The 20,046-nt window shown below is 45.3% G+C and overlaps 1 protein-coding gene across 1 annotated transcript in view; it reads left to right on the top strand.

Moving 5' to 3' along the window:
- Positions 1 to 665: 665 nt before the first annotated feature.
- The window catches only part of LOC307228343 (transcription initiation factor TFIID subunit 4), a gene marked incomplete at both ends in the record, with an annotated part of 97,419 nt that continues 78,038 nt past the window's right edge, over positions 666 to 20,046 (top strand). The window contains 8 exons of the mRNA XM_079997981.1: positions 666 to 866; positions 909 to 1,998; positions 4,262 to 4,410; positions 12,678 to 12,851; positions 15,002 to 15,160; positions 15,757 to 15,879; positions 16,357 to 16,446; positions 18,497 to 18,697. Of these exons, the coding sequence (XP_079854107.1) occupies positions 666 to 866; positions 909 to 1,998; positions 4,262 to 4,410; positions 12,678 to 12,851; positions 15,002 to 15,160; positions 15,757 to 15,879; positions 16,357 to 16,446; positions 18,497 to 18,697 (2,187 nt within the window). The remainder of the gene's footprint in view (positions 867 to 908; positions 1,999 to 4,261; positions 4,411 to 12,677; positions 12,852 to 15,001; positions 15,161 to 15,756; positions 15,880 to 16,356; positions 16,447 to 18,496; positions 18,698 to 20,046) is intronic.

Here is a 20,046-nt window from a genome sequence, read left to right as displayed (position 1 = left end):
CGAGGGAAAACGAGATCTCGCCACGACGCCCTGCCCCCACCCCGCGGAAGAATCCGTCTTTTGGCTCCTGCGAGATGTGTGTGGAAAAAAATGTTGTTTCTTTAAAACGGGAAATAAAAGTCATCCGTTTATTTATGAGAACTTCTGGATCTTTTTGGGGTCCGGTATTTTTGATTCACGGTTTTAAACACAGACCCGGTGTCTTGTTTCGAGTCGTGTGTTTTATTTGTATGTGTGTGTGCGCTGTGAACGCTTGACCAAGCACGAGGATGAACAAAGATGTATAAATTGTTTGGACGGCTTAATTCATCTGCCGCACACGTACAGATGTTGTTTATGTAAACAATTCGCGATTTCGGATCAGCTTTCAACGCATGCATTTAGGAGCGTCGATTCATTTCGAACCTCACGGAAACAAGAAAATGCCGCAAAACCACAAAACGAATGGACGAATTTGTTAATGGCGACTCACATTTTTGGATAATTGTTCGTTATGGACTACGACCCTTAACGCAAAAAAACAAAAACAAAAACAAAAAAAATATATATATATATTTATTTACCCCCCCCCTCTCTTGGTGACGTCAGATTCATTCCCACAATGCATAGTAACACGCATGCGCCGTGCGAAACCTCACATTTCAGACAGCGATCCGCGATCAGAGATGGCGGCCGCCTCCGACCCCCTGGAAGAGCTGCTGTTTTCAGAGGTGGACGAGAAGGCTGTGAGCGACCTGGTCGGCTCTCTGGAGTCCCAGCTCAGCGGCCAAGCCGAGCCGGACAACAGGGGCGGCGGGTCGGCGGGCACCGCGAACCACCACTCGGGGAAAACGCTCCCAGCCCCGGCGGGCTCCACAACACGGGAACAACCACCACCAACAACACCAACATCGCCAACACAACAACAACAAGGACCGCGCAAAGCGGAGGTGCACCAGGGGAGCAACTCCAGAGAGATCGGCTCGGAAAAAGCCGCCTCGCCGGGCTCCGCGTCGCCGTCCGAGGAGGCTCCCGCCACCCCTACTGCCTGTCTGAACGCCAACACCAGCGGGTCGCCGTCACATGGAGCATCCATCACAACACTGGCCGCGGCTGAGGTGTCAACTTCGGCATCCCCGCCTGCCCGCATCGGTGGCGGCGGCGCCGCCGTTCGGGGCTCCAGGGCTTCTCCGGGCTCCGGTGACTCCGATCCGCCCAGAAAACGCATCACCGCGACCCGGAGGACCGCTTCAGCCCGGATCAAGAGTTTAAACGGCGTGGCCCCTCCAACCAGAAGGAACAGCAGCGCAGCGGTGCCGGGCAGTGTTGACGTTAGTGTCAGTGTAAGCTCCCTGGCTCCCAGTGCCGGTGTCTTAACCACAACCCGAGCCGTCACGTCCTGCATCAATACTACGACTTTCACCCTCACGACCGCCGGTGTACCCGCGGGGCAGTCTGCCATCCCGCTGGATCGAGGGACCCCCACTATCGCACTGCACAGACTTCCGAACCACATCGTCGCCAGCATCGCCCAGAATGGCAACGGGACCACGGTGTCGGCCTTGGTCCAGCAGGGGGCTCGGATAGGACCCGTCACCTCCCCCGAGTCCCAAGTGAACCACAGCAAAGCAGCAGCCAACACTTCCACTCAGAAAACAGACGATTCCCTTAGTAAAACTGCAGTTTTAAGCCCGTCTCCTGTAATAAACACTGTTCCTCCATCGCCTTCTATTGTAATGTCAACACCAACCCAGCATCTTAGTCCCGCCGCCACCCCCGCTGCCACGGCTGTCAGTGGGAGTGGGAGTGGGATTGTGAGTCAGGCTCCACCCGCGGCCACCAGCATCGGCACCATCAGGCCGGCTACAGCCCCTTCTCCAACACCTGTTGCGGCACAACCTCCGCCCCGTGCCGGAGCTGCCATCGCCCCCCAAAGGATTGTAGCCCCTCAGTTGATTGTCAGGGCTCCTCAGCAGCAGACGACCATTCAGCTGCCCCCTGGCTTTACCATTCCGCAGGGTAAGGTGTTTCAGGGGGGGACGGAGAGGAGGACTCTGCCTGGGATCTTGTTCTTGCATCATGTCTTTTTTTTATTCTCTATCTCTCTTCTTTTCCTTTGTTTTGTTGAGAAGCACCCATGTGAGAATATGCCCAAGATCCATGGGTATTGTGTTCAGCTGGATCCACTGGTGAAGAGTGTCTTGTTTTGTTTTTATTTTATTGGACTTGTTTATTTCATGTGCTGTTGTTCCTGTACCAGATACATAAATATATGATGGGAAATTAAACACTCAAAATGTCACTAGAACTCTGTCCCTGACAAATGCCTGTATATCCACTTTACTTTTCAACGACAGTCCATCCGAAAAGAAAGATATGCAGCAGAGATACTCTAATCTTACCTCTGAGTTTTATCTCTGGAGAACTGCGTATCCCTAAAGTATTAGATCCATGCACTACACAACAAGGCACTGCTAATACCTGGATTGTCCAAATGATGCTCTACCATGAGGTCACAGCACTGCAAGGTGGCACAAACCTCCATGCCTGTTGATAGGGAAACATAATTTCTACTAAGATATTATCCACTTACTAGTTAATGAGGTTGTTGAAACATTTAATTCTGCACAATTAAAGTAGGAGTAAAATAAGTTGGAGAGTTGGAGCAAGAGAGAGAGAGAGTCTCAGGGGCTGGAGTTCATCTTCATCTAAAACACAATAACACCACAATACCAAGGAAAGGAATTCCTCAACATTTAGTCTGGGATTGGCATGGCCTTTACTAATGTATTTCACATATTCATATGTATCATATAAAAACATTGCTCTATACATAAATGACCATAATTGCACCGGAATTTGTTGGGGCCATAGTGATGCGAGACACATGTTTAAAATCCTTCACAGTTCCACAATACACTGGCACACATGGCTCAAATACTACATGGGGTCTCATACAGAATATGAGGGAAGTGCAAAACGTCCTTTAAAAGCACCCTGTGAATGACTTCCTGAAAACCGATGAAGTCCTTTAAAACCATACACACTTCTGATTTTAGTGTAGAAAATATTTTTCCGTTCAAGGAGTCGATGGAAATAACTGGCAACCCAACTTTACACAACTTCTGCATTGAAGCATGAGCTGTGTCACTCCTGGTGATTTCTATTTACACATCCCGTATAATTGACAGAAAGACACGGGTCAAAGTTTTCAACAAATGTGTGATACAAGCCGCTTCTTTAATCACAGTCAAACATGTCACTGACAGGTAACTTTCTGCAGTGGCACAGGGACTTTCAGTTTATTGCTGTAATGATTTTAAAGTTATAGTCAAACTAGATACATGTCACGCAAATGGATAACATGCAAAAGACATTGTAATTTGTACGTCAGCCCGATACAACTCTAATAATAAAATGTCGGTTAATGTTGATTTTCTTTTTTTTATTGAGCAGAATAACCTATTAAAACCTCTGAAGTTAGACACGTGGACGTCATATTACTGCTGTCATGACACCAGGAGCACAACCAAGTTAAAAGCCAATAGGTTTTTGGTTTAACTCATTTTTGTAGCTTCATTTGTTCATTATTGCAACATTGCGAGATGAATTCCCTGCACATGGACCCAATTTGAAGGGGAGTCCTCGGAGCATAAGAATAGGATGTGCGCCCTGCAGCACTTTGGCATGTTGCATTATGTTGACTTTAATGTTGTACGCTCACAATTCACTCAAATTGTGCCTCGTGGATAATGAACAGCTAATTTGAACAATGTTTATTGTCCACAAACCACCATAAAGTCAGTCATGTAAAGGCAATACATATCATCCATGAGGTGGCGCTACTGATCCTCATCCAAGTTGTCAAACTGTGATGCAATGAACAATATCAGTGGGGAGGTTATTTGATGAATCAGTGTATGATTGTTGTGACATTTAAGTGAAATTATTCAAAAGTATTTAATTACTGTTTTAAATATTATAATCAATAAGATCGTTGTTAATAAGATTGGTCAAACGTACTTCCCACACACCTTCCCACATGTGTTTCTCACGTCAGTAAACATGATTTTGGTGTGTTGTGTTTGCTATAGCCAGCAGAAGCTCTAATGAATGAACGAAAAAACGACCTAGCCTCGCCTTTGTCGGATCTAGAATGTAAAAGAAAGAAAAAAAAGTCAGTGCCGGCGATTGTGTCATTTGTGCTCACGATTAAAAAGAATCGCCCCGCGCTTGGGGTGCCCTGGTACGGCGTGGTAGTAATCCTCTGGTGTGTTCACAGGGATGGTGCTGGTTCGCACCGAGCTGGGCCAGCTGGTGATGGTTCCCCAGCAGGCGTTGGCCCAGGCTCAGGCTCAGGCCCAGAACAACATCACCCCACGACCTGCCACGCCCACCACAGGGGCCACCTTCAGAGTGGCTTCACCACAGGTAAGACCCTCGTTACCAGCAGTTTCTCATTAAGTCTTCACTTTTACCTTTTAACATTTCATAGCTTTGGAGCCGTTCTATAACAATGGAGATTTTTGGGCAGCTTTCTTTCCCTAAATGACATGACTACGAAATGTTGGATCTTCTTTACCCTTCGCTCAGTAATATTAACAATAATGATATCATATAATGATGGGAATTTTATTAATTACTTTGCTGTATTATGTAACCATGACCGTATGAACTTGTGTGTGTAACAATATATCTAAATCTATGTAATCACCTATCAGCACACAGTGTTAATTCCCACAGACAGTACGCACTGTGAACTGTCTAAAGAGATATACTGTACAAAGGGGGAACAACATTCATTCCTTCGCCGGTCACAGAGTTTGCCTTATTTTGAATCCATGACGCCAAACTGAACATATATTCTCAGACTCCCCAAATTATACTGTTGATCCCAGAGAGCTGCTCTTAAGCACATCTCTGATCCAACCCTTGTACAACCAGCCCTTGTACAAGATGATAAATTCACTTTGAGGGCAAGAATTCTTTCCTCTTCATTGTTTTTAAGAAAACAGGGCATTCAGCAAAATAATTTTTCTAACATTTCTTTCTAATAATGAGTAAAAAACTTTTTACAGACTTATTTTGCCTTTTCATTTTCTTCCCTCCTGTCCAGGTAGTGGGATGGGTCATTCATCCCACTACCTGGACATGTAGACCATAGATTCTATAGATTCTGTATTCCATTCTATAAATCGTACGCACGCTTCATTTGAACTGCTGTTTACTTTCATAGCACGTCTTGACAAATTTTCTTCCAACCGAGGCTTTTGTGACGGCAGCATTGAACAATTTTCTAGTCTAGCGTCTGAACTGACTTCAAACATGAGACGCCTCAACCTGTCAGGCTTTTTATTTTTTCTTTTCTTTTCACCTATTATTGTTTGCCACCGGTATTCATTTCAAAGTCTATTTCACAAATTGGGGCGAATATCTTTTCAGCGTACAAAGACAAAACCTGTTTGAGTCATTTGCTGTCTAAATTTTAGAACAACCTCTCTCCATCCCATTATCTCTCGTCTCTGTTGTGTGTATCATTACTAGACAGCGAAGCTGATTTTTTTTTTACCAAAGAGGGACGACTCTTCACGAAAGTTGAAATCATTGTCACAACAACAAAACACACAATAATGGAAAAACTTTTGAAAAGGGAGAACACAAAAAACATATCACATAACATAACATATCCATCCCCTTTATTGCAGTGTGATAATATACAGCAATTAAAATGATGTTAATGTTCTTACACAGACACAGCAGCACCTCTAGACTTATTATTGGGACTGTATTTGATAAACTTAAAAGTTGGGTAACTTCAGAGCGTCCCTCTCATCACCGCCCTCTAAGGGTTTGAATGGGGTAGTGCCACAGTTTATGGTTTGCCGTTGACTATTTTAACATTCTGAATAGAATTCCTTTCCGAAAGAAGATTCCACAAGAGCGATTTAGATGAACATTCATTCGGGTCATCTGATAAGGTTTGATTTTCAAACGCCAAATGACATAATTAGAATTAAAGGAGAATCCCACTCCGACGAAGCGGTTGCACCTTGACTTCTCCAACTTCTTGCCCTGAATCATAATGAATAAACAGAGACTCCATGCACAGGAGGAGCTGAGCACATATATGTAATGTGATCAGGAAGCTGGATTCATCCTAACGTGCTACAACCCACCTGCTTTGTTATGTAAATAACTTTGATATGGGTCCTAATTGAGATGGTATGAATGTGATCTTCTTTGTCATTGCATTATAGCTAATGAAATCTCTGGATGATTTTATTCATACATTAAACTAATTATTAGCTGATTGAAACGCACAAAAGTCCCTTAATGGCTTAAGGGGTCCTCCGCTCCCCTTTCAAAATTTAATGAACCGGTGAATAATTGATCAGAATTTGGTTATGATCACCTGTGCGTCTATTATTCTTAAAAAAAAAAAAAAAAAAAGAAACTCAAGCCCTGCCGATGGATCCATGACTTCCTCACTTACGCATGTTTAATTGTTTTTCATAATGAGATTTTAAAATAGTTTTTGGTCCTGTGTCTCTGTTAAAAAAAGGCCGATGTGAGAATGGTTTGGTTCTACAGCAGCTACAAAGCTTTACACAACAAGTGATTCATTGAGCATTGTAAACCCCCATTCCACTGCATAGAAATCAATATAAAATCTGGGCTCTCAGCTTGTCGCAATGTTCGGACTTGGACCACAGGAGAAACTAGGAAGTCTCTCAAACTGAGGGACTTATTAATTATATTAAATTATATTGAGATTATATTGAAGGAGTTATATATTAGTATTGGGGTAATATATTTGAATGGGCTTTTATAGTGATTATTTTGTTGATAATAACGATACTTATAAAATACATTATCATCATGATTATCACTTTCATGCTTGACCTTACTAAATCAGCACTATTGAGACAGTGTCACCTAAGTGCATTTAAAATTAACAAACATAGGCGTCTAAATATTTTCTTTTCATTGTAAAATTTCAGGGAGCTCATATTCTGTGCGTTGTTAAAAGTGTCAAAAAAACATGTACTAAACATGAAATACTTTGTTGGAAGAGCTCTCCATGAGACTCTACTATTGTGCCAACTGCAAGGATAGAACATCAACACTAGAGTGCAGCATTTGATAATTATTTTATTGTTCAAATTCAATGTGACAAAAAGTTTTTTTTTGGCTTGTCACATTTTACTTATGTATTATAAGGTTTAAGTCGTGTTTGGAGCATGATTGGAGCACAACTAACATTGCCGTGGGAGGCATTCTCGATCTGCCTGGGGTTTAATGGACAGGTGGCACTCGATCAGGGGTTGTCGACCTTTTTTTCCTCTGAGACCCCTAAATCAAACCTGATTCAATCTGAGTCCCCCAATTTTAAAGACTGGAAACATTTTCTTTTTTTCCAAGCATCCTTTGGGTTTTCCTCCGAAAACGACATGCATGTAAGGGTTAGACACTCCTGCCAATGCCCCTGAGCAAGGCATAGTCAAGATCTGGAGATAGAGCTCCTAGGTAAGTAAGATACTACTACTACTATGGGCCAAATGCAGAGGACTCATTTCCCCACAGGGATTTTTAGTAAAGTATAAAAAATTGAATGGTCGAGAAAGTAAGGTTTTTAGGGCATACACATATTCAACATATAGTCATGGATTCTGTTTTCATTCACATTTGAACTAACACACATGTGATTTTTTTTAAACTGATATTTGACTATTAGGAAATACCATATGCCTCAAATCGCCCCAGGCCCTGTGACCCCCTGTGGGATCTGGGACCTCAGGTTGGGAATCACTGCGCTAGACTCTGTTATATTCATCTGTCAAAGAGGAGTACCACTTAAGAATGAAAATACAATGTTTGAACATTATCTGAAAAGCTAATGTATGTCATGTCCATTCACGGTGTTCTGGTTCTCGAAGGTATTTTGGGTACATTCTTAAACATCAAGCCACCAGAGGCTGCTGTTCACAATGTTTAAAATGATCGAGGGGAGACGTTGAAGGTGCAAAAGTGAGCGCGTTCAACACTGTAACTCACTGTAGCCTCAGGTTTGATAAATAAATCTCTCTCTTATTTGTTTTTAAATTGAACTCCGAATTCTGAGTTATCTTCCAAAAAAGCAAACAAAAAAAAACCAAAAAGACAGAAACAGGGCATCAACATTTTCTGCCGTAGGTTCACCATTCTCCCGCGCAGACGTCGGGGGCGACGGGCAAACAAGGCTGCGGGCCGCACTGACCGACGGCCGGGGTCAACCGGCAATCGAAAGGCAAACGCCCGCCCTATCGCGTCGGCGCCGGTTCTGTAGTGGAACTGGTATCCACGGTGTCCCCCAGCATCACTGCCTCTCACTGTCACGCTGATGACAAACAAGCGGCGAGGCGGCGTTGCCATCTCAACAGGAAGAGCGGGGAGCAGGAAATGAAAGGGAATGGTGTTTATTCCCAGAGCTGTACCCTCTGTCGGCCTGTCACTCTTCCCGCGACCCCCGAGGGGAGAAGCGGAAGGCATCCTGAGCTTCCTTCCTTCCATACCTGTTAAATCATTCATCATCCAACTGCCTGATTATTTTAAAAAGCTAACAAGGCTTTGGTTCCTGCGCGAGAGATGGAGAGAACGAGAGAGACGGGGAGAGAACGGGAGCGAGGGCGTCGCTCGCGGAGCGATGCGCCCCGCGGCTCTTTACCCCCCCCCCCCCCTCCACCGCGGTGCTGCGTTTCTTCAGAGCCCACAAAACTTTAGACCTACCCCCCCCCCCCCATACTTCTCCTCTGCTGCTCTCTGTTCCGTCTCGCATCCACACTCTCGTGTCCTTGTTGCGTGCGCATGTGGGTCTTTGTGACTTATTTGTGCCTCTTGTTTGTTGAAAACGTGCCATTTTGTTTTGGTTTTGGAGCTATAGTAATGTCCCTCAGTGCGCACTCAGGGTACAGCGTGTGACTGTGTACACTGCCTGTGTGTGTGTGTGTGTGTGTGTGTGTGTGTGTGTGTGTGATCCCGCCTTCGTGTGTGTCCTCTCTGATTCAGTGTGTGAGTGTGTGTGTGTCTGTTTCTGGCTGTACATGTACTTGTGTGTGTGTGTGTGTGTGTGTGTGTGTGTGTGTGTGTGTGTGTGTGTGTGTGTGTGCGCACGTGCGCGGCCTTACATGGCAAGTGTGTATATTTCTTTGTGTGTATGTAGATCAGTGTGTGCGCCATTGTGTTTGTGAATTTGTGTTTAACGGAGTCCCTGTGTGTGTCTGTGTGTTCCCTCATGCAGTCAGTTTTTTGTGTGTATTCATGTGAGTTAATTCCCAATTGCCTTTATGAGTGCCTGTTGTGTGTGTGTGTGTGTGTGTGTGTGTGTGTGTGTGTGTGTGTGTGTGTGTGTGTGTGCGTGTGTGCGTGTGTGCGTGCGTGTGTGTGTGCGTGTGTTTGTGTCTGTCTGTGTTTGCGCGTATGTGTGTGAGTTAATTCCCAATTGCCTTTATGAGTGCCTGTGTGTGTGTGTGTGTGTGTGTGTGCATGTATGTGTGTGTGTCTATGTGTGTGTGTGTGTTTGTGTCTGTGTGTGTGTGTGTGTGTGTGTGTGTGTGTGTGTGTGTGCGTGAGTTAATTCCCAATTGCCTTTATGAGTGCCTGTGTGTGTGTGTGTGTGTGTGTGTGTGTCTGTGTGTGTGTGTGTGTGTGTGTGTGTGTGTGTTTGCGTGCGTGTGTGTGCATGCCTCTGTGCGTGCCTGTGTGTCTGCTTGACTGTATCTATGATGTAAGATGCTCCGTATGGTCTCCATGCAGCTACTGATGTTCGTCAATATTCCACTTCCACTCCTACTCGCTTTACCAGTTATGCAGGTATTACTTTGAACCAAACATGAAACCAGACCCATTTAACTGAACCAACACATTTCCATTTCACTACACCCAGGAGCGGGGCCTCCCAACCTTTCTTTCCCCAGAGACCCCCAAAATCAATCCCCATTCAATCTGAATTTTTTTTCATGTACCGCGGTCAGGGGTCCTCATTGTCTGAACACATGACATCATACAGTATAGCTGTGGATTTTGTTCCAATTTTTCATTTGAGCCTGACACTCATGTGGATCTTTGAACCAACATTTCACTATTTGATAACATACAGTACGCCTCAAATCCTCCAAGGCCTCAACCTTCACATCAACTTTTTACACTTTTGACTTTTACCCTTTTGCTATCACCCCTGGGACGTACGTTTACGAATATGAGACAAAACTCTTTCTTGTTTTCATATTTAGACTTATGAATTGTGTACAACACAGAGTGCCGCATTTTATCGAAGGCACACGGCTGTCACAGGAAAAAACATTTTCCGCTTAACAATGCCTCTATGTGCTCCCTGGAACGGTGGAATTACACCATTCAAGACGATCTTGTCTCATAATTGACGCCACTGTTTGAATTTCTCCTTGTTTTGACAATAGTATTACTGTATTAAAGGGGACCTGTCATGCCCCTTTTCAGCAGGTTAATTTAGGTCTCTGAGGTCCCCAAAACATGTTTATGAAGTTTCTTGCTGAAAACACCACTCACATGATGCATTCTAGCCATTCTGACATGCCTCTAAACCATCTTGTTCCAGGACGGTATGTTTTTGTGGGTGGCGCCTCCCTCCTGAGGCCCGGAGTTCTGTGAGCCAATGGGGTTTGAGCTTTACTTCCTGGTTCCGTTGTATTTAGTTAGTTGGTTCCGTAACTTTCACTTATTTCACCTTATCAGTCCACCAAAATCTGTTCCTGACAAATATGAGACCAGAAATAATCAATCCAGTTGCTGAATCTTCACTTATATTAGATCTACAAGGCCTCACTTAAAAGTTTGTTCTGACTTTCGTTGCCGACACCGCGCTGGGACACCGCACACAGGGATTTTTTGTTAATTTAAACATTGGAAAATGTAATAAAAAATAAAATAAAAATCTACAATAAAAACACAATTTCTAATTGGAGTTTTATTTGGAGAAATGCACAGCGGGTAGCACGCTGCAGCCTACAGTCTATGTAACGCATACTTTTTTTTTATTTTCATAAAGAAACCCACAACAGTATTATTTTTTAAATACTTACATTTCCATCATGTGCAGTTCCTTTACGGACATTTGGTATTAGTTCCTCGTTCTTTTAAAAGATTTGTGCTGGTGTGTGAAACAACAGTTCCCAGTGGTGCTTGTTATTCCCCAGCTGTGCATGGAGTTACTCAGGTGGGCGTTGGTTTGTAATTCTATTGAGGCACCATGTGACCTACGAAGGGATCAAAAATCGGAACAAGTTGTTTCACCACATGTTTTATGAAATAGAGAACACAAACTCTGCCTGGGTTGTCTTATTTCACAGGTTGTGTGTTAGTAGGCCCATCAGAGAACCAAGTGTTTGTGCATGTGCGCTGAAAAAGTACGTTTTTCATTATAGGTCCTTTTTAAAAACACATTTTTACAACATATTTACTGCTGGGGCTGTCTGCAGCATATTGCTATGACAATATGGATGATGGATAAAAGTCAAATAAAGGACATTTTTTCAACATCATATTACGTCTTTATATCGATTAATTTAAAAAACAAATCATATCATATAATTTTGTCAAGATTGACGACGAGATCGTGGATTCCTTCATCGGTTTCTTAGACTGGAGGTGGAGTAGACGCCATGTCCCGTTTTTCTGGAGGAACAACAGATATTGCTTCCTTGGAGCTAATCGACCTTCTCCCAGGACAGAGGTCGTCGTTAATTCCCTAAGTAATCACAACATTTCACATTTCAAAATCAACATTACGTATATCAACTTAAAGTTAATGAATTCATCGACCAATTTGTCAAAATGTTTTTATTTATTTTTTATCCTTTATCAAAAGTGTTTTGACAATCTTTTGACAATTTGGACAATGATCTCATGATACTCGGCTGGGTTTTTCCCGTGGTGACGTGAACATAAAGGTTGCCACTGTCAGTGCTGCCAGATCTTCCCATTCAAAACTGACAGAGTTGTCTGTCTCCTCAATAAGACACTGTCTCTGTTGGTAACTTCCTGTTGAGCCGTCGTCTGCCCATTTATGGGCCAAATCCTACCCCAAACCTCACCACGGGATACATCCAGTTGGTGTCAAAAACAACAAACCTGCCCCTCCCTCCGCTTCGACTTCACATCAGGTGTTTTGCCAAAAATGTGCGTGGCACCGCGATGGGGAGACCCTCAGCATCCAGGTACTGCTGTGGTTCAGCCCTCGCAGCTCCCAGCTGAGCCAGGACGGGCCCGGCTGGCTGTCACCTGGCCGCCTTCCTTCCTGACCTTTTCTCATCTCGCCGCGAGGCAAACGCTCCTGCTCTTTTCTTCACTCTCCTCCATCTCTCTTGTCCTCTGTTGCCCTCCTTCTACCTCTCTATGTCTATCTCTCAATGCTCCCTTTCTCTCCCCCATCATTGATCCCTCCTTCACACCCGCCGCCCACTTCACATCTGCCCTGACCCCTTCCTGGTGTTTTAATTCATTCATTCGTTGACTTACTTTGGGGTAACTGCTCTTTTGTTTCTGCGTTCTCTCTTTCTCCCTCTCCCTTGCCCTCGTTTCCCCCCTCACCCTCTCCGTGTCATCTTTGCCCCCTTCCCCTCCCCTCTTCCACCCCTCTTGCTCTGCCCTTATCTTCGCCATTCCCGCTCTCTCCTCTCCTGCAGTCCTCCGTGACGCCGCAGACCACCAGGCAGTGTCTCCTGGCCCCGGCCAAGATGGCGCCGCCTGCCTGTCCTGCTCCCACCAGCCCTGCCCTCCAGAACACCACCACCACCTCCTCCTCCTTATCTTCCTCCTCTTCCTCCTCCTCTTCCGCCTTCTCCACCGCGCTCCACCCTGTGAGAAAATCCTCCGCGCTGCCACGGCTGTGTCTCAGTGCTCATGTCCTGCTGCTGATGCCGCTGTTTCCCTCACTCACACACAAGGTGTTAATAGGGAAGCAGGATTTGGAGTCGGCCGTTGACGATTTGGTCCGGTCACCAACTCCACCTGAAGGATGGGCTCGCCGCTTTTAAACCCGGGGCCTTATTAAAATTTTGGTTCCCATCATTTATAACTGTGCATAACACCACCTCGCAACGCTTTGCCGTTGAGAAACTCACCACTCTGCTGCAGCCTCACACAGCGCTTGAATGCGGTCCAACAGGGCAAACGTTTAACCCTTAAAAAATAATGTTTTTGAAACTCACATTATAGTCTGTTTTTCTCCATAACTGTGGATGCCGCCAAAGGAGCTGATTTGCGGAAGAGCGAAAGAGTCCATGGTTTGTGATCAGTATTTTTGTTCGGTATTACATATGAAGACAGTCTGACAGTACTGTTAACTTAATGTTGTCAAGAAAGAGATTTAACATATTACATGTGTGGTTGTGCTATGAACAGTCAGATATCACGAGAGCCAATATTTTAATAAGGCCCGGGGTTTCGAACAATGGCGAACATGCCCTTGAAATCTCAGATGCATGTCGTCCCAAAGCGTATTCAATTTGTGCATGTTCGAATCCACTGATTGGTCCTCTGTTCTGAGGCTGCGTCAGCGGTTGTTTTCAGCTGCTTCTCTGCTTTGCTCCAGAATTGCGAAATGCACGTGAAAATAACAGTCGTCCTGGCAGCGTTCGTAGTAACTGCTCTGGTTCTGGGACACAGACCTTGTATTTTAGTCCGATGAGCTCGTATTTCCTCCCGTGTCGCTCACCCTCCAGCGACCCACAAAACTCCTAAAAGTGGTCCACATTATGTGTGTCCGTCCAGGAATAGCCGAGTGAGCGTCTGCCGGTCTCACATGAACTGTGTGTATCTCTGAATTTGCAGCGTTTTTTTTTTACAATTTGAAGTTACAATTTCTCCGCAATAAAAATGTCAGATTCACTGAGCGATCCGTAGATGAGCAGGTTCATCTGGTTTTTCGGTTGCAGTTAATTACTACAAGGTTCTTGAAAGAAAAAGAAAAAACGATTGACTGACATATGTACAGACACTTCTGGCCGGATAGGCGTATCACCAGGCGGCTCACATCACTTTGACATCTTTGACATGCGCTGAAAACAAAAAGCGTCAGCGATGGCTGCTGGTTTGGTTGGACGGCGGTACACACATGTAGTCCGTGGTGGGTCGTTTGCCATTCCGGGCGCAGCAGATATAATGTCCAGCAACTCCTGCCCTCCTTTCCCAAGAGCAAAACACTGAACCTTGTTTTTCGTCGTGCTTGACAGGAGCTTCCGTCTAAAGGACAGAAACTGCATTTGAGATTAGGTTGTAGCATTTAGAAATAAATACCCCCTGAATTCCACACATTGCTTTGGGAACAAACGATCGGTTTGTACTCAGGGTTTAAGTCCTTCTAATGTCATCTGGCCAGAAACCCTGTTTTTCAGCGCTCCTTGTTCGCTATTGGACACCTCATCCTCACAGGCTGGGACTATGACGTGTGGATATAAATCACTTTTTTTTTAAGTTGATGCCTCTCCTCCACATTTGATCTAGTAATGAGGTCACTGGAAAAGGGCTTCAGAGTTTCCAGACAGATATGCATGACCATGTCAATAATTTAATTTAAGAATTTGGTATTTACTCATTGTTAATGCATCTGAACATCATTTCTTTCAAGATAGACAATTCAGTTTGTGTATACTTTAGTGTTAGTGTTAAGCTTTGCCTGTAGTTACCAAAAACGCGATAATTAATCATTTATGATTCGGGATTAAGTTGACATTAATGCAGCCCAGTGTATGAAATATGTTGAGGGTTTTCCCTTGTCAGGTGGGTGACTATTAGCGAAAGCTGCCTTGCTCAGAGGCGCTCTGCCTTCCCGCGGCCGCCAGCGCTAGACCACCTCCCCTCCCGCTCGTCTGTTAAGCGATGTCCACAGAAGTCAGGACACCCGATGTGACAGGAGCGCCTTGGCGCCTGCCTCCTGTTCTCTGTGGCCTTGCTGCGAGCGAGGCGTCACGTCCTGTTTATCTCTCTGTCTCTTCCTTTGCTCTTCCAGAAGGGCCCCGTGGCACCTGCCGTGGCGGTGACGGCTCCGCAGCAGGCCCCTCCGGTCATGGCCCCCCAGGCCCCGGCCCAGGCTCAGGCTGCCTCGCAGCCAGCGCAGCCCCCGCAGACGGGCATCGCCGTGGCCCCTGGAGCTCCTGTCGTTTCCCAGGTCTGCTCTGTCGGCTCCGCAGAGGCCCCTGGAGGCCCTGGCACTGTCACAGCTGCCAGCAGGCTGGCTGTGTCACCAGCGTGGCCCGGACCCACAGCCTCGCTCACTCACTCAGCTGGGCATGGGCACAACATCTCACACATGCCAGCAGTACACCCGCACACACACACACACACACACACACACACACACACACACACACACACGCACGCACGCACGCACGCACAGTGCGCACATACACACACACACACACACACACAAATCATCAACAAATATCCAGGCCAGGGAGCCTTCCTGTGATGTACAGCTTGTTGCCAGTGGCGTTTTAAAGAGACAGGTGCCACGTCTCATTTGGCTGTAAAGATCATCAGGCAGCTTGCTAAGCATGCAGTTCTCTGACATTGATTTTGAAGTGATGCTTGTCATCGTTTCTTCTAGGATCCAAGATTCATTTTTAAATAAAGCCACATACTATTCATTAATACCGTAAGCCCATTTACAAGGGCCACGATAATAAGTGTACAGAGCCAAGTGTACGTTGTTTTTTTTGTTTGTCAGTTTTTTCCTTCAAGTGAATCTTTGTTATTTGTTTTCAGGAAATGCAGGAGAACGTGAAGAAGTGTAAGAACTTCCTGGCCACGTTGATAAAGTTGGCGTCCCACAATTCCCCTTCCCCCGAGACCTCGAAGAATGTCAAGTCCCTGGTCCAGGACCTCCTGGTGAGCGCGCTTCACGTCATTTACACAAAAATGTCAAACATCTGTAGCATTGCTCCGCACCATCTGCTTCCCCCGAACTCCAGACAGAATCCTCACACATCTGAGATATTTCCCAGTTCACTTATTTTTTAGAACAGTGGCCTTTTTATGATTAAATCTATAATTTTAAGTTTTTTTAACACTTTGTTCACAGTAAATTTGAGAGATTTATTTAAAACGGAGTCCAAGTTTCCACTCGGCGTAGTGCACATATTCAACCTGTAGGTGGCAGTGTCAAACTCCTGAACCCCTCATTGAGCATCTTATTTAGAGTTCAAAGTGCTTTGTGTCTTTGGGGTTGAGAGGTTCTAGGGTTTGGATCGTTTCAATTATTTCAGTCATTAAGGGGAAAACACCCCTCGCCGACTTTCAGCCCCCACTTCGTGAAGGGTTTCTGACGGTGTTCCATGTCGAGACTGATAACCTTTGACCTTCCAGGACGCCAAGATCGAGCCGGAGGAATTCACCAGCCGCCTGCAGTCAGAGCTCAAGTCGTCCCCTCAGCCGTACCTGGTTCCCTTCCTCAAGGTGCGACACCGGCTCTGAACTACATCTAAACCGGGCGGTGTTTCGCCTCGAAACTCGTCTTTATGGGGATGGTAGCTCAGGCGGTAGAGCTGGTGGTCTAGTGATCTAAAGGTTGCTGGTTCGATCCCAGGCTCCTCCTGCTAGCATGCTGTAGTGTCCTTGAGCAAGACACTTAACCCCTAATTGCTCCTGACGGCTGCGTCCGTCGGTGTTTGAACAATTGTAAGTCGCTTTGGATAAAAGCGTCTGCTAAATGACTAAATGTAAATGTAATGTAATGTTTAAATGGTTTCGTCCGGCCCCTCGGAAACAGCAACCTTTAACTAACCTTTTGAAGGAGTCCCAAAAAACCCCATCGTCTCCCTCAGCTGTCCCCTGATGTAGCTCCCCAAAGTGGCTCTGTTAAGACAGCCTCCCAAAGTTTGCCTCTTAAAAAGTGGGCCCTGAGCAGATTCCCGGGACACCTCCCCATAACTGCTGCTAAAGCCTCCTGAACAAATCCACTTTTTCTCTTTCCACTTCTTCTGCTCCTTAAATGGCTCCTCAAGGGCCCTCTAAACTAGTCTACTAAACTGCTCCCGAAACCAAAAACTTTACGCTGATCCCCCTAAACTGGTGTATTCCCGGGGCAAAGGGACTGGCAGCAGGGGTTGTGAGGGCAAGGGCTGCCAGTAGAATGATGTCAGACACAGGCGTGCGCCCGCACACACACAAACACACACACACACACACACACTCACTCACTCACTCACTCACTCACTCACTCACACACACACACACACACACACACACACACACACACACACACACACACACACACACACACACACACACACACACACACACACACACACACACACACACACGTACACCCACACACGTACACACATACACACCCACACACAGCCCTGACTTCAGACTGTGTGACAGGGTTCCCTGTAGCCACCCCTGCCAATAGCCAGCAGGCTTCTCCAGCCAGCCGCGACGAATGTCACATCAAGACACCCGGCCGCCCGGTCCGGCCACACACACGTTGTCATGCAATGTTAGGTCCCTTACGTCAAAAATCTGCCTGAAATAGTCACAGCAACATCAGCTCTTCAGGTCTGCTGAGTGCGGGTCATCAGAAGTGGCAAACGGCCGAGGTCGTATGTAATGTTGAGTATGTAATTGATTTATTCATGTATGCTGAATACCACACATGGATTCTGAGTTTTGACAATATGGAACATTTTAAATTAATTTATTGATTTAAAATGGGCAAAAAAACAAAAACAACCCATCAATGTTTTCTAAGGAATACACTTAAAAGTCCATTGTAGGCTTTAAAGCAGGGGAGTCAAACTCATTTTAGTTTGCCAGCCGGATCGGTCAAAATGTGCCTTCATGCAGGCTGGATTACTTTTGTTAAACAGTGATGTGGGGGGTCTGTCTGTGCACGTGCCTATGACCAACGCAGCGCATTCAGATTCTCTCTCTAATCAAGTGGGAAACAAGCAGATTGAATTCAAGTTCAACCTGTTCCCTCTTCTCTGCTATAAATGCAATGTCTCATTTTAGGAATTTCATTTCGGTTTGATCGACAAGTCACCAGATTGACTCTTTATATCTTATATCTCACCTCAACTTAACTGCAAGTGAGTCAAGTGCATTTATACTAAAACTGTAATTTCAAAAATATGGATACTTACCGAAGGTGAAAATCCAGCAAATATATATTTTTGAAATATAGTTTTGTCTAACTTTTTTCCCCAAATCATCCCACGGGCTGGATTGGACTCCCCAGTGGGCCAAATTAGGCCCGTGGGCCGTATCTTTGACTTCTTGTGATGGAATATTTGAAATTAATTTATGGAATAAATCATTTTCTTTCCTGTATGATCTTTCTATCCGATCACAGCAAGTTGAGTGAAATGGGGATTCGAAAGGTTCCGGGATCCTAACAGTTAAATCATTTGTTTCACCCTCCAACGCAGACTTGCCTCTTCCGTCGGCGTATGACTGTCTGTTGTCTGCCTGTGACCTTTGCCCTGTCTCTGTCCGTCAACAGAAGAGCCTTCCGGCCCTGCGGCTGTCTCTGCTTAGCAGTCAGCAAACGCTGACCCATGCCCCCCAGCAGGGGGCCAAGCCCCTGGCCGGGGGGCCCACTCCTGCCATCGTGGCGGGGCCAGCTGTCCGCGTGCACCAGCCCAACAGCGTCAGCACCAACACGGGTGCCGGGGGGCTGCCGGCCGCACACACAGCTGCAGTGGTACGTACACACTGGGGAAGTAAAAGTACAAACACCCCGACACAAAACTACTGAAAATGAAAGTACCACATTGACATGTTTACTGAAGTTAAAGTACACAAGGACTTCTGCTTAAATGCACTTAAAGTATTACAAGTCAGAGTTATATGTATAAAGTACTTATATCCAGTGCCCTGATGTAACAGAGCCTATGATAAAGCATAACTTACTACTCAACCCTGCGTGAATACAATTACAGTGGTACCTTGAGTTACGAGCGCACTAACATATGAGTTTTCCAAGTTAGGAGCCGTCGTTCTGTCGATTTTTTGTATTGATTTACGAGCAAAAATTTGAGTTACGAGGAGCGAGCTTCAGGTGCACCGCCGCTGGTGGGCGTGGCGAGCGAATGCGGCCAGCATCCCGCGTCTCACCCCTTCACCTCACGTGGATAGCTGAGCGTGGAAGCATCGCTTTTGTGTTTTGTGCTCGCGATTTGTGCTTTTTGTGCAGTTATTTTGCCAATTTTTTTTTTCGAACTATGACTCCGAAAAAAGTGCTGAGAGGAGGAAGCGGAGGATGTCCATTGACTTAAAGTGCAAAATAATAGAAAAACATGAGCGAGGTGTGCGCGTGATGGAATTGGCGAGGCAGTACGAGCGTAGTACTTCTTGATATGTACCGTACTGAAGCAGAAGGAGACGATAAAGGGTATTACGCCAGCCAAGGGCGTTAAAATAATGTCTAAGCTGCGGACCGCCGTCCATGAAAAGATGGAGAATCTGCTGTTGGTGTGGTTGACGGAGAAGCAGCTCGCAGGAGATAGCGTGACGGAGGGTATCATCTGCAAGAAGGCAAAAATGATCTACACTTTATTATGTTTTATTATGTTTTTATACAATATTTGTGATTTATGAATACATTTTTCTTATTTAAAAACACGTAACAAAAAAAAATTGGGGTGTTTTTTGGGGGGCTGGAACAGATTAATGGCATTTCAATTAATTTCAATGGGTAAAATTGATTTGCTATACGAGCAGATTGAATTACGAGCTCTGTCACGGAACAAATTCAACTCGTAAATCAAAGTACCACTGTACTACAATATTGAATAGAATTAACAAAATAAATAGTTTGTATATACTGTACCTTTGACATCTAACAGAAATCCTGAAAGAAAAACAAAGCAACTTCACTGTTAGAAATGTGCTTTATGTAAAAGTATAGATTGCAAATTGCCAGTGGCTGTGCATTTAGAATGGCCAGGGCCAGATAACAGACTTTGAAGAGTTTGAAGGCGATGTTTGGGCACATTACATGACATATTCATTTCATTTTGTATGTATGTGTGTCCCACCTGGGATAACCCG

This window comes from Zeus faber, assembly GCF_960531495.2.
Source record: "Zeus faber genome assembly, chromosome: 3".
NCBI lineage: Eukaryota > Metazoa > Chordata > Actinopteri > Zeiformes > Zeidae > Zeus > Zeus faber.
Note: the sequence above shows the minus strand (reverse complement) of the source record. Positions and strands in the feature narration are given on the sequence as shown.